We start from the raw sequence: 14,907 nt of genomic DNA, 5'->3' as shown, positions 1-14,907 counted from the left end.
GTCTGCTAACATAGCTTGAATTTGATCCTCTACGGCTTTTGCATATTTGTGTGGTATCGGATACCGCGGTCCGCTGAATGGAGTCTTATCCAGCACAGAAAAAGAATGTTCATACAGATGGGTAACACCAGGTTTCTCGGAGAAAATCTCCACGTGTTCACATAACACTTCAAATAACTTGTCCTTCTGGACTTCATTCAACTCATTTCTACTTACGGCTTCTTTCAAGCCACATATTTTATCCTCATTAATCCACAACTGACACAACTTCAGGCCCTCACTAGCCTCTTCATTTACTTTAGAAACCTCTCTCATTCTCCACACTGTACTAACTTCCGTTTTCCTCTGAATTTCCTCCTCAAACTTGACCTTGATATCCTCATTATTCCACCCCAAATTTAGCACTAGATCATTGTAATTTAACTGAGCCAATTTTAACGTTAACCAGTCAGATCCCAAGATAAGATCAAATATCAAATGCGGAATTACCAAACATATCTGAACGCTAATAAAATTATTAATGCATATCGGGACAGCTACTTGTTTACAAATTTGCTTAGACCTCTTTCCAACAGCCGTAATGATGAAAGTAGACTTAACAGGCATTTCCTCCAACTGAATACCCTGTTTCACTAATGACTCATACCACTGAGAACTAATACATGATATTTGGCTACCAGAATCAATCAAAACTTTAACCCACGCCCCCCAGACTTTCAATTTAACAACGGGATAGACTACTTTATTACTTGAATCTCCATTATTCTGCTCGGGTTCATACAACAAATCGTCTCTAACAACTAGGTCATATGGTAACACTTTCATGGCAAGACACTTCGCTACCTTCGTACTAGGCTGGAATTCTGACCTAACATTACAGCCTCTAGTTAGTTTAAAGGTTCCCTTTGTGTATTGACGTTGGACTCATTAGTACATTGCTCTGGCCTCCGTTGGGAATTTCCTGTCCTATATTCCGGTGCTCCGCTCCTGCTGTTCTGCTGAGTTCTGAACTGATTGCGAGTTTCGTGATTCTGTGTTCTACCGTTATGTCTCATTCCGTTGTGATGACTAAAGTTCTGAATATTCTCCGTTCTACTTCTAAGGTTACCTAACGCATCAAAACTGCCTAGTAGGTTCTCCATCTCCTGAATAGTTCCAACTTTTTGCATGCAGGCCGCTTCTCTCACCCTGTCCGGAAAATGTCTTAAAAGTAGTCTTACTACATCAGACCCTTCGGTTATACCATCTAAGTTCTGACAAATCATGACATGTGCCAGGAAGTACTCGGTCATAGTAACTCCCTCATGCTGTTTGTACCTCCCAAATACCACCCTTTCTCTCTCCCGAGCTTGTATCGCTTCATTCCAGAATTTCTCTCTAAACTTATTTCTGAATTCTTTCAGGTTCGTCATCGTTTGCCTATATACCATGAACCAAGACCGAGTTTCTCCTACAAAAGCATGGTCAATATTTTCCATAACGTCTTCCCAGTCCATAGACCCTTCCTCTAGACGCTTTTCAAATCGTTTTTCTATCATCTTAAGGAAATCTAGCGGGTTCGTTTGTTTCCCATTAAATTTAGGTAGTTCAATTTCCCTAATGTAGCTATTTCCTAGACATTGCCTTCCCGTGAAAACCTGTTTATCCTTTGCCACCTGTTTTAACTTATTTTCTGCTTTCTCCATCCGGCATTCTACATCTCTGTCTCTCCTATCAATTTCTTTCTCCAAATTAACCTGCTTCTCTTTCAATGTCCTAATTTCAATCTTATTCTCTTCAGCTATCGCAAACCTTTCTTCACTTGCCCGGGTCTCATCTTCTATTCTAAGCTTTACAGTGTCAATCTCTTGTTGGACGTGGTCTTTAAATATCCGTATTTCCCCTCTTTGAGTCTCAACTCTCTTATCAATACTAGTGACCTGCCTCATTACTTCCTCCCTAGTAGAGTTGTTTTCCTTCCCCATTAATTCCAGGAATTCACTTCTCTGCTCTGCCAACTTTTCTTCTACCTTTTTCCCTTGCCGTACATATTCGCTTTTCTGGTACTCTAATCGCTTATTAAAATGTTCATTTTTTACCACCAGATCGCGTAACTGCCTACTGTGTTCGTCCGTTCTCCGATTCGCTTCCTCCTTATTTTCCCTCATCTCCCTACTTAATTCAGCTTTAGTTTGCTCTAACTGTTCTTTAAGTTCATATTTAATACTCTCAATTTTAGTGTTATTTTGTTCTACATCTGTTTTAATTTGTTCCAATTCACTTTTTATTTCAGTTTTACTGTCCTCTATCTTACTTAACATTAACTGCATCATTCCCATTAACTGATCATTATTATTACTTTCATTGTTAGTGTTTACTTCCGCTTCGCCCCCCATCCTACTATCATCTGACTCCATACTGACTTCTTTCTGCTTGCCTTCACTCTCCATACTACTTACACTTCTATCTTCAATTTCCTCTACTAGACTACACAACTCTTCCTCTGAACTCAATACATTATTGCCTTTTATCGCCCGTCCACTGCGCAACATCCTCTCCTCTTTCGTCTGATCAGCCATGACCCTTCCCACAATCAAACACTCTTAATGAAACGTGGATATCCAAATTTTGCCCATAATACGAATTCTGATATCGTTACTGTCATTAACTGCTCCGTACTTAATGATTTTCTCGCCACACGTTGGAGCGGCATTTATGTGACTTCCCCTCTCGGAGAACAATCATCGAACGAGAAATGCAACCATTCAAGCTAAGGGCGCCAATCTTTAAGTTGAGGACTTAAAGATAAAAATTTATAATCAAGCTTGGACGGACTCTTATCACAGGGGTGGGGTGATAGTGCACTAATCATTAAGTAGGAGAATTAAAAATCAAAAGGCTAATTAAGGCAGATTGATTAGAGTGAACAAGAAAAATACTATTTATTATATTTAATATAAATGACGACGGTTTAACGAGAACTGAATTTAAAATGGAAAATGAATTTAACAAAAAATTGAATGACTCTACTTCGCGAAAACTTGCAATATCTTTAACTCGCTTGCTCACCATGTAGTCTTGTTCTGCTGGTCCTGGGAAAGCTTCCATCCTTGTAGCGGGAACATCATCGGTCGTCTTTGAGATCTCTTCATCTGCAGCTAAGTACCATTCCTGCCTTGCCAATTGCACCTCCCACTAATTGGAAAATGACTTCAAAACTAACACTCCCTATTATGCTCTATCCCATATATTGGAGATAAGCCCTAAGTCATAGTTAGAAGAACCACCTTGGGTTATATGGAGAGGATACTCAATTAAGAATCCTTCCAACTTTACTGAAAATGTTCTCTGAAGTTTCATTTCTATCTAGATTAAAACTATCTATTGACTTAGACTGGTTCAAACCGGTCTTGTAGCCGTGCTGTACGTAATTCCTGATGAGAGTGGCTATACACCCCTCATTCAGAATTTCTAAGTATCGAGACGAAAAATCAAGTAGAAGATCAAGTAGAAGGTCTCGTAGAAGATTGTAGAATAATGTAGAGAGACTCGTGGAAGATCAATAATAATGCAGAGAGAATCAAGCCAAGAGCTCCAGCACGCCTTTTTATAACCTTCTCTCGCGCTAATTACAGGTCGCTACACGTGGTCCAATCAGATGACACGTCTCTCCCCACTCCAGATATTAGAGTTGACGGGCCATAACCAAGATATCAACTGTTCTTCTATTCGTCCTTTCACTCAGTATCCATGGCAACATGACGCTCCTTTGAAAATATAGGCGGTGATCAGTTCGAATAATTCTGGTCGAAATACGGTAGCTTACGTTACCACGCTTGAACACGTGCTCGCTTTTCTCAGAACTTGATGTCTAAATTTGTCCTTCCTTCTCCCTCGGTGATGTGGCAAGATAGAGGAAATCTACTGCAAGTTAATTTTAAACTAATGTCGCAAGAATCTAAGTGAATATGAGGATATTCAGCCCTCGTTTACAAGTCGTAGTTACAAAGTAATGAAATGATAGTGAGCAAATGATTAAACATGAATTATAATACAATTACATACCAAGATAAATATCATGACGTTAAATTCCTGAATTAATTACACATAATAAAATTAACATAATTACACTGTAACGTCTGGAACGTTACATTAGCTTCCGGAATCCGCACGAATCCACCACTCGTACTTGGATCCAAGGACACTAATTTCCGTTTTAGGTATTCTATACCACCTAAACTCTGGAAGTTTGGTCACCTATCAAAATAAATGCCCCCCCCCAAAACTGAAATCCTGGCTACGCTACTGTCTCACGCTCCAGGACACTGTCCTTGAGGCGGTAGAGGTGGGATACCTCTCTGCGTCCGAGGGAATACTCTACCCTGGAGGGTAAACTGATAGAAAGATTATTATTATTATTATTGTACTCCCATAATCACTTCTGTGGTTTTCTGCGACGTTAAAGTGCAGGAATTTTGTCCCACAGGAGTTCTTTCATGTGCCGGTACACCTGCCGACATGAGACTCTCGTATGTGACCACCTTCAAGTACCGCCGAGCAAAGTCGGAATTGAAGCCGCAAGCTTGAGCCCAGAAGGTCAGCGCTCTACCGTCTAAACTAGTCATCCAGGTACAGCATATAACCAGTTCCAACCAGTTCGTACACTTCAGTAAAAATTGAAATGGCGTATGGCTTTTAGTGCCTGGAGTGTCCGAGGACAAGCTCGGCTCACCAGATACAGTTATTTTATTTGACACCCGTAGGCAACCTGCGCGTTGTGATGAGGATGAAATGATGATGATGACGACACATACACCCAGTTCCAGTGCCAGCGAAATTAACCAATTAAGGTTAACATTCCCGACCCTGCCGGGAATCAAACCCGGGACCCCTGTGACCAAAGGCCAGCACGCTAACCATTTAGCCATGGAGCCGGACGTACTCTTCCGTAATAAATGAGTTACGAGTATAATTAATGTAAGAGCATCGTATATAATACATTTTTAATAATAATAATAATAATAATAATAATAATAATAATAATAATAATAATAATAATAATAATAATGTTATTTGCTTTACGTCCCACTAACTACTTTTACGGTCTTCGGAGACGCCGAGGTGCCGGAATTTAGTCCCACAGGAGTTCTTTTACGTGCCAGTAAATCTACCGACACGAGGCTGTCGTATTTGAGCACCTTCAAATACCACCGGACTGAGCCAGGATCGAACCTGCCAAGTTGGGGTTAGAAGGCCAGCGCCTTAACCGTCTGAGCCACTCAGCCTGGCAATACATTTTTTACATACAATGGAATATAATTATTACTTCAACTTTTTTACTATTAATAATATTGTAAATGCATTTGCAGCTGTATAATATATGCCAATATTCAATCTATAGTATTCTATCCACCTGCACTCATTGCAAACTGAATGTCAGCAGATCAAATCTGTTATTTATATATTTATAGAGTAACAAATAATGCGGCGATCTTGAAACGACTACAGCGTTTGAATGACAAACGTAGGGGAACACATGCATCTGTGGAATTAGTACTGAAATCTAAATTGTAATTCCCCCTAAGATCACCGTTACAACATTGCCCGCATTAAAGATTTTGAATTTTCCGCCAGTGAATTCAATCGGAGGACTACCGGAGGTCTCCAGAGGACGAGCGAAAACAACTGCTCCGCTCCGCTCCTACCGTTCCCAGCTCTATTTCATTCCTCCCCTGAAGGGGGAGGCGGGCCTCTTAGACGGTGACGCCGGTCTCAGGCCGGGAGATTTGTTACGGTGAAGGAGATGTGCGGCGAAGGTGAGGGGGTAGGCTGCCGTGGCCTATACTACGAACTGTCCCGGCATTCGCCTTAGTGCAGGAAATGGAAAACCACGCAATACCATTCTCAGGACAGCCGACGGGTGGGGCCAGGCGTGAAGTCCGGCACTGTGCCCCAGGCCCGTCTCCCGAATGCAGAGGCGTAGAGCCACGGTAGAACCGTGGCCAACTTTCCTCTGCTCGGTTAGCCGGTCAGAGTACAGAGCTGTTGGAGCACGGGCAAGCCGTGGCCTCTTAAGGGACGAAACCCACTCTGCATCCACCGACGTCGACAAGTCCATAGTTGTTGTTTCAATGTTTTCATTCCCCACCCTGAAGGGGTGGGGCGGGCCACCTAGAGGGTGTCGCCCTCTCTCTGGCCAGGTGAGATGACGGGGTTGAGAAGAAATGAGAAAAGAGGGAGATGGAGACAATGCGGTATGAGTAAGTAATGGAGATGAGAAAAAGGACGTGTCGGTTATCGAGTGCTTATTGACAGATTTACAAGGACAGATGGGCTATGTGCGAGGTGTGGAGGTTAGAGCGGTGTGCTTGGATGAAGATGAAAGGTTAGAAGTTGGAGGGTAGCGGTAAGATTACAAAGGGAGGTAGTTAGGAGACGAAGGAGTTCGAACGTCGGAAGGGGTGTAACGAAGAAAGTGGTCGCGGGAAGGGGCGGACATACCGGTTGACGAGGTTCGAAGGGTAGAAGGGCTGGCCGGAGGCGACGAGACGTGTTTGGAAGGGAATGGTGAAATGGTAGGGGCGGTGAACGAGAGGGTTCCACTTTATACCGATGGTGGTAGATAGTTGCTCCGTTTTGAATAAGATGGTGTACGTCGTTGGCAGTTGGAAGGTGTAGTCTGACGAGGTATGTGGGACCGGAGGCGTTCTGAATCCTGGACGCACGGCAGGCGGGGACACCAGCTGCTTGAAGTTCCCGGAGTATTTTCCGTGATGAAATTGTAGAGTCGATGCCGCGAAGTACACAGCTAGGCATAGCTGTGAATGACGGCGGTAGCTGCGTTGGCGATGATAGAGAATCGGCGGTTGCTGCGGCGTCAGCGTGTGGGTATGGTGGCGGTGGTGGTGCGTGGAAATCCAAGACGTTCGTAGGCGGTTGCTCGGGGAGAGATTGTGCGGGGAGAGATTGTGCGGGAAGTGAAGTAAGAGGAAGGGATGATATCATTATTGACGAAGGATGGCAGGTTGTTACAGTAGTGGGGGGAGTATTGGAAGGGGTAGAGACTGAAGTCGTAATGGTGGTGGTGGTAGTCTTGGGAGAAGTGGGGAAAAGGGGCAGTGACTCTTCTTGTGGCGTCCTGGGTGGAGAATCAACTTCGGCGAGCAGGTTGGCAGGATCTACGTTGAGTTGGGCGATGATGTTCGGAGGAGCAGGCTCCACTTGGTAAAAGCGTTGATGGATAGTAACGCCAGTGTCGAGGAGACGGGTCACATCGTCCACTCTGGGGAGAAAAAGAAGAACCTCTGATGACCGCAATCCAGTAGTGCCGTCCAACAGCCTGCAGGCATTGTAGATGGGGGCGCCGGTTGAGCGGAGTTCGTGATAGATGTCAGTATCGGTGAGAGCGGGATCAACACCGCGGAGAAGACAGGTGTGCATGGTGGTGTTGGGAAGGCTGAAGTGAATATAGCCGACTTCCAATTGTGGTGTCAGCCTTTGTGCTTGGGGCTCGGCGAGGTGCGAGTTATAGGTGAGACGTCACCCCGGCCGAAAAAAAGACGGTATCGATGATAGTCCATAGACTCTGTCCTCTTCTTTATTATAGAGCAACCGCTCTTTAACTGCCTTTTCGTCGCACAAATAAGAGAGCAAACTTTCTTCAGATCATTCAAATTATTGGCTTTTGTTTGCAGTCTTAATTAGCGGTGAAATACCTGCTCCAAACTTCTTCGTTCTTTGACACTAGGGCTGGGACAGATACAACGGAACCGTTTTATCGCAACCGTTTCCGGAACACAACCGTTGTCGAATGAAACCGTTGCGAGAAAATAACAGTTGCAGTTGCGCTTTGCTGTTGCGTTCTTCGCCAGCGCAGATCAAGTGGGGTTTCAAGTTTCACAACCGATACGTATACAAAACTGCTTTGTGCCTTCCGCAATCGTTGCGTTTCTTAACACTGGAGTTTTCCAGTTTAACTCACAGGTGAGATAGGCTGTTCTGGAGAGCTGCCCTGCTATTGAATTATGCGCCTGATATCAGCGAGAGCCATAATAGACAGTGCTACATCAGTTCTATGGCTCGAGTGTTGTAAGGTACCAGTTAGTTCAGTATTTTTAGAGTTCATTTTGTTAGTTATTCTAATTAGCCTCCATTCAGTCATGAAATACAGAACTAGTGGATTTTTAGATCCCGTGATATTTAACATTTAAAAGTAATACGAAAACATAACATGACTTCAAATCCGACTCTGTAATGACAGGCACACTCACAAAGGCGATCGTGAGTTGAGAATCAACCTTTTACGAACAACTAAAAACATAGGTATTAAACAAGGCCTAATACTGCCCCACTTTAAAGAAGGAAGAGCACTACGAGCATTATTCCACCTCTAGGTCGCAGAAATTACAGTAATTTAATATTATTTTGTTATGGATTTGTAAATTTTGTTGACATTCGGATACATTTATTTGTAATTTCTATAATGTACGGTAGTAGATTTTCAAGCACACGGTAATTTTAAATTCTTCTAACCCACATTTCCAGTAGTCTGAATAGGTAACATTGTATAGTAGTAGGTTAGGAGAGTGTTAAAAACAAGATAGTTATATTACTACTATCGACCAAACTATTATGCTCATTCAAATGTTGTTTATGTTATAACCAGTAAGCCTATACAAATCCAATTACACCATAATTTTCGGCCTTTTTATTTCACGGTAGTCACGAACGTTTGGAATTTTAAATTTGTACTTTAGTATTTTTATGGCAAATGGAACGCAGGAAGAGCCCGTTTTTAAACGCGTTTCAACAATACGTCAAGTTAAAAAAAAATATTTCTCAAAACACGTCATCAGATCGAGTCCAAATTTTAACACAATATACAATGTAATATTTTATACATTAACTTATTTATAAATTTAAGAATTTACCGAGCTCGACAGCTGCAGTCGCTTAAGTGCGGCCAGTATCCAGTAATCGGGAGATAGTGGGTTCGAACCCCACTGTCGGCAGCCCTGAAGATGGTTTTCCCGTGGTTTCCCATTTTCACACCAGGAAAATGCTGGGGCTGTACCTTAATTAAGGCCACGGCCGCTTCCTTCCCATTCCTAAGCCTTTTCTATCCCATCGTCGCCATAAGACCTACCTGTGTCGGTGCGACGTAAAGCAAAAAAAAAAAAAAAAAAAAAAATTACGAATTTGATATTCCCAAGGAAAAAAAGCTGTTATCAATTTTGTAAGACTACTTTTTTCTTGGCTTAGGGTGGTTGGAAAACTATATTCTTGGTCGGGTTGTAATCTTTATATATCCAATGGTTATGCTATATGACTGTGAAATTCGTAAATGAATTCAATTCATTCATATCATTTGTGTTTATATTGGATGTGAGGCGTTGCCGCGCACTCCCTCATTTGTTCGGTAGAAATACGTTATTTTGCAACCGTTTTATACAACGGTTGTCTGGGTGCAACAATTTCGGGGACAGCCGTTGTCTGAGCGCAACTGTTTTGCCCAGCACTATTTGATACCTGTCTAATAAAGTACAGTAGTAGCCTATTTTCCGTTATTTCATTCCGACAGACTGGGGTAGGGCTCTCTAAAGACTAGGTATGCTCGCCCGCCATTATGGTTCATTCCTGCAATACGTCGGTAAGGCAGTTGACCGCCCCAGCCTTGTATATCCCTCTTTTTTCCTGTTCTCCACGCCAGAAAATAATGCTTAACTAACACACTGTAAAAATACTCATTCTCAGTATTACTCAACCGGTTACTCAACATAAATATTAATATATTTCGTACATTATTGTGTAATTTTACTCGAGACGGTGGTTGTAAAAACAAGGTTGTTGATAATTTGCGTTTTAACAAACAAACTAGGCATCCACTCTCACTTGAGATATATTAGAAAAAATAGCTTACTAATAAATCGGTTTTTTTATTATTATATTATTGATAAGTAGAATAAGCTGTCCGTAAGCTATGCGCCGCGGTACCGTCAAATGAAATGAGGGACACCGTGGTATTGATATAGGCTACTGTCATCCTTAAATCGTGGAATTTGAATTGGTAATAGGCCAGTGTCAAAGATATATAAATTGTGATAGGAGATTTTGATATCATATGATCTCAGTCGGTATTTCATACTTGTGTGAAATTGATTCAGCGCTATTTTCAATGTTGTCGAAATAACAAGAAAAATATTCTTCGAACAAAAATAACGCTGAAATGTGATGTACGCAGACGAACACACCCAAGTAACTGGGATTCTTTAAGTTTATTTCTTTCTTCTAAAATGTAGTCCCTTTTCTTATTTACCAGTACAGTATTAAAAAAAAGACATTCTCTGTGCAAAATAAACTTAATTTTTGGTGAGTGATATTAATCTCATCAGCTTATGCAGTTGCAATGAACATTCATGAAACAAATGTTATGTTATTATAAATTACATTCAGGAAGAAAACAGGAATAGAGTAACTACTTCTATAACTGAATCTTCTCTCCCAACCTGAAGTATCGCACTGATAATCAGTTACCAGTGACTTGTAAGGGCAGTGACCCACGAGCCGTGGAGAATATTGAAAATGTTTAACTTTGGCAAAGTTAATAGTACCTTTTTTTTTTTCTTTTGTACAGAGATTCCTGTTGTTTGAGGAGATGTAGTGTGATTTCTCAACACGACTCACCTTATTAAACTTCAAAGGGTTGCAACATTGGTTAACTTGCTTAGGCAGTACATTTTAAAACATATGATATTTAAGGAATATCTTACAAATTTACTGTCTTCTTTTATTACAGTATTTGCAAAACATTAACATTCCATTCCTTGTTTACATTTTTCTCTTATTTTCCGAAACAGTCCCATACATTTTACCCCGTTTCCGTACATTCTTGTTGAAGTCCACAACAGCATAGGATTGAACTTTGAAGAAGTGTCTAACAATTTTTTCTTTTAAATTACAGCACTTTGGAGAACATGTACTGATACAGTCATTCAGAATTTTTACCAGTACAAGATTTGCACCATTTTTCGTTATATAATGCTTATAGTCCCTATAGAATACCTCACAGTTACAAATTAATTTCATAACTTCACAATTTGGTTTCTTTAGACCACCCACATTTTTTTTTTTTTTTTTGCTATTTGATTTACGTCGTACCGACACATATAGGTCTTATGGCGACGATGTGATGGGGAAGGCCTAGGAGTGGGAGGGAAGCAGCTGTGGCCTTAATTAAGGTTTGCCTGGTGTGAAAATGGAAAAACCACGGAAAACCATTTTCAGGGCTTGGGACAGTGGTATTCGAACCCATTATCTTCCGGATGCAAGCTCACAGCTGCGCGGCTCTAACTCTAACCGCACGGCCAACTCATCCGGTACCCAAATTAAAAAAATACCAATGTTTCAGAGCTTGAGTCAGAAAACTCGTAGTTTAAAACCTGTTTGCATTTAGGCCTACCACAGATTTTGGTTTACAATAATGCATTTGCTGTACTACACCAATGTTAAAGAAATTATTTCTGTCATATGAAGTTTTTTTTTTTTGGGCAAATATTGTAACTGTGGTTTTTGGATGTTGAACTCATGTTGCCGGACTTTGGGGACAAAACTGAATACTGTATTGAATGATCAATGTGACTGAATTAAGGGGTGTAGTAATATAAGTGGGAGCTGAGTGCAGATTTAAGTCAACAGTTGAAGTAGAAGGTGTAGCAGAGGCAGTGGAAGCATAATGCAGATCAGAAGGGAATCTAAACAACCTGTATCCCGCAGGAGAGACATTACTACAATTAGGTGGAGAACAACCCACCATTATGTAATAAATATCCACACAAATATAGCACGATTCTGTCCATGCACACGGTTCAATGTGACGAAGCGAGCGCTCGCAGGAGAAACTAGAGTTTGATCACATGGCCTATTGCGTATGTATGAACCAAAATGGCGGTTAAGCATACCCATCTTATAGAGCCTTAGACTGGGGCAGTTTGCCTCTTCCACCTGCCGTGTATATTTGTAAACGGAGTGTTTCATTTAATGTCATGTTGAAATGTTGTAATGAGCATGCAGTATAAACAGCCAAGGGATGCAGATCGAGCAGGCGGTGGTGATGAAATTAGTTTCAAATTCCGCCAATAGATGGCAAGCACGAATTGTAATTAAACATGGACGGAGGTATAAAAGTTATTGTTAAGTGGAGCGGGAAAGAATATGAAATTTCTGATTTATCTGAGAGTGATACCGTATCAACCCTCAAAAATGCAATTCATAAGGAAACTTGTGTTCTTCCTGAAAGACAAAAACTCCTGAATTTGAAATTTAAAGGTACTTTATTTCCTCTTAAGTATCATTTGACATTTGTATAGAGGTTAAGTAATTCAAAATGATTTACAGTATACTTAATTTATTGCACTAATAATTTTGGAATTATACTCATTAAATTTCAAGTTTATTGTAGTTGTTAAGCAATGATAATACAAGATGATTATTATTTTTGCGGGAACTGTTATTACTTCGAAATACAGTCCATTTATACTGCTGACCCGGCAGTCTTTTTAAGACCATAGGAGAGGTAGAAAGTGTTTGATAAATCCATTATTATATTCAGCATTGCCTCCTGCTCTCCTGTCTGTTTTTAAATGACGGAGATTTTTAATTTCGTGTTTTAGTTCTTAAATGGCATTGTGAATTATTTATATTCAGAATAAATAAGAGAATATCAACTTGTTTTGTAGGCAAAACTCCAGATGATGATTTACATTTGTCAGCTCTGAAACTGAAGCCTGGTTTTAAAATTATGATGATGGGCTCCCTTGAACAGGATATAGCAGATGCTTCAGCACCTCCGGAAGACATGCCAGAAGTAATAAATGATCTTGACATTGAAGAGGAAGAAGTAGCAATAGAAAATAAAGAAGTAGGTATACCCTTCTTTGGTTATGCATATGAAAGCTGTCAACTATGACAGGTTCTTGAGCCAAATAATTTTATCCCCTTACTAATTTCTCTTGGTTATTAGCTTTAAATAATTTTTAAAATACTTCAAAGGATTTGATTTATAACATCTTCTTTTTAAGTCTTTGGTCACATTGAAATGTTTTAGTTGTTGTTAATTAGTTCCAGCGGCTGTGAGCTTGCATCCGGGAGATAGTAGGTTCGAATCCCACTATCGGCAGCCCTGAAGATGGTTTTTCGTGGTTTCCCATTTTCACACCAGGCAAATGCTGGAGCTGTACCTTAATTAAGGCCACGGCCGCTTCCTTCCAACTCCTAGGCCTTTCCTATCCCATCGTCGCCATAAGACCTATCTGTGTCGGTGCGACGTAAAGCCCCTAGCAAAAAAAAAAAAAATTAGTTCCAGTCCTTAAATTTAAAAAGTAAATGAATACTCTACATAAACAGGAAGATACTGTTGCTGAACAATATACTCAGGTTAAAAGTTCAGACTCCGAAAACCGTAATAGTACTTAGTGGGACGTAAAGGAAAATAACAAAGATCATCAGAGATACATTACTGTATTTCAGAAATCTATCTGCCTTTCTCTACCTCACATTACAAAATAAGCCAAAGCACTTGTACATCATTGTAATACTCTTTGTATATGGGTATTTTGATTGAACCAAATAGACTATTTCATAATAATCTTTATTGCAGCCAATGTTTATGCATATAAAGAATTGAAGACTAACGATATCTCGTTGATATAATTGTGCCAAAGTTTATCATCCGAGTTTACAGTTCTTAGCATGATATCTTTCACATGTTTGCTCACATCGTGTGCACACGCTATGAGGATCCAGAGTATGGAATCCTATCATTTTTCTCTGTTTGTAGTGAAACCCATGTACAGCAAACCTGATGACCACATGTCGTAAGTCATATTCTACTTCTGTCCAGTCTCGATTTAACATTGCCATGTAGAAGTTGTCCCATATTGTAGCTCTCTTTGTTTGAAGCTCCTGTAATAGTTCCTTATAGCTCACTGTACAGTAGATGGCAGGTGAAATTGAAGTCTTACATCTTTTATAGGAACATCTCCTTTGCAAGAAAGATCTATTGGGATAACATTTATTTTGACACATTCAAAACTTGTTTAAGAAACCTTGCCTTCAGGTTTTCAAGTTCCTGTAGTTGCCTTTTCCAAAGGTGCTCTCATATTAATTCCATGCTGCCTGTGGCTGTTGGCAACATTTCCACCGCGAACAGTCCAATAACTGTCTCTAATGGCAGGTCCAGAAGATATTAAACGTCACTGATGGATCTCATGGCCGCTACAATTCCCTTTCTCAGATGGATGGAGAAAGTAGATTCTGTTTCCAGGATAATGATTCCCAGGTACTTGTAGTAGTTACTGATTTTCAAGCTTTGTCTCTTATATGGGATGAAGTTGCCCTCTGCTAATATTCCTCCCTGTCTGAAGACTTCTGTTCTGCCTTGTTATTCAGATCCATTTCATTTTCCTTTGCCTATTCAGTAATTAAGTCTATTGAATCCTACAGTTCATCTTTTTTGTCCAAAGCCAGTCCATTTACACTCTGGGTGCGTTCTTTGAACTCTTTTGTCTCAGTGTGTGTGGGGACATTGAAAATTAGCAGACTTAGAGGGTTGCTTTTCAGTACCATATTGGTTTGACCGACCCACTTGGATCTGTTGGGATAATTGCATATAAAGTATACACATTTTTATTTGATTTTCCTATACCGGTACATACATACATACATACATACGTACATACATACATACGTACATACATACATATGCATACAGTACTTGGCACCAGCCAGAGCAAAGTGTAGCTTCCACCGAAGTACCGATCCTCTTGGATCTGTTGGGGTAATTGTATATAAAGTATACACATTTTTATTTGATTTTCCTATACATACATACATATGCATACAGTACTTGGCACCAGCCAGAGCAAAGTGTAG

At 40.5% G+C, this 14,907-nt stretch overlaps 1 protein-coding gene across 1 annotated transcript in view; it reads left to right on the top strand.

Annotated features, from left to right (window-relative positions):
• Positions 1-12,137: 12,137 nt before the first annotated feature.
• Ublcp1 (Ubiquitin-like domain-containing C-terminal domain phosphatase 1) overlaps positions 12,138-14,907 on the top strand; it is a 55,965-nt gene continuing 53,195 nt past the window's right edge. Inside the window, exons 1-2 of the mRNA XM_067153091.2 lie at positions 12,138-12,303; positions 12,714-12,895. Coding sequence (XP_067009192.2) covers positions 12,144-12,303; positions 12,714-12,895 — 342 coding nt within the window. The 5' untranslated portion in view covers positions 12,138-12,143. The remainder of the gene's footprint in view (positions 12,304-12,713; positions 12,896-14,907) is intronic.

This window comes from Anabrus simplex, chromosome 8 (assembly GCF_040414725.1).
Source record: "Anabrus simplex isolate iqAnaSimp1 chromosome 8, ASM4041472v1, whole genome shotgun sequence".
Classification (NCBI taxonomy): domain Eukaryota; kingdom Metazoa; phylum Arthropoda; class Insecta; order Orthoptera; family Tettigoniidae; genus Anabrus; species Anabrus simplex.
The sequence above is the reverse complement of the archived record's forward strand: the minus strand, read 5'-3'. Positions and strand labels throughout refer to the sequence as shown.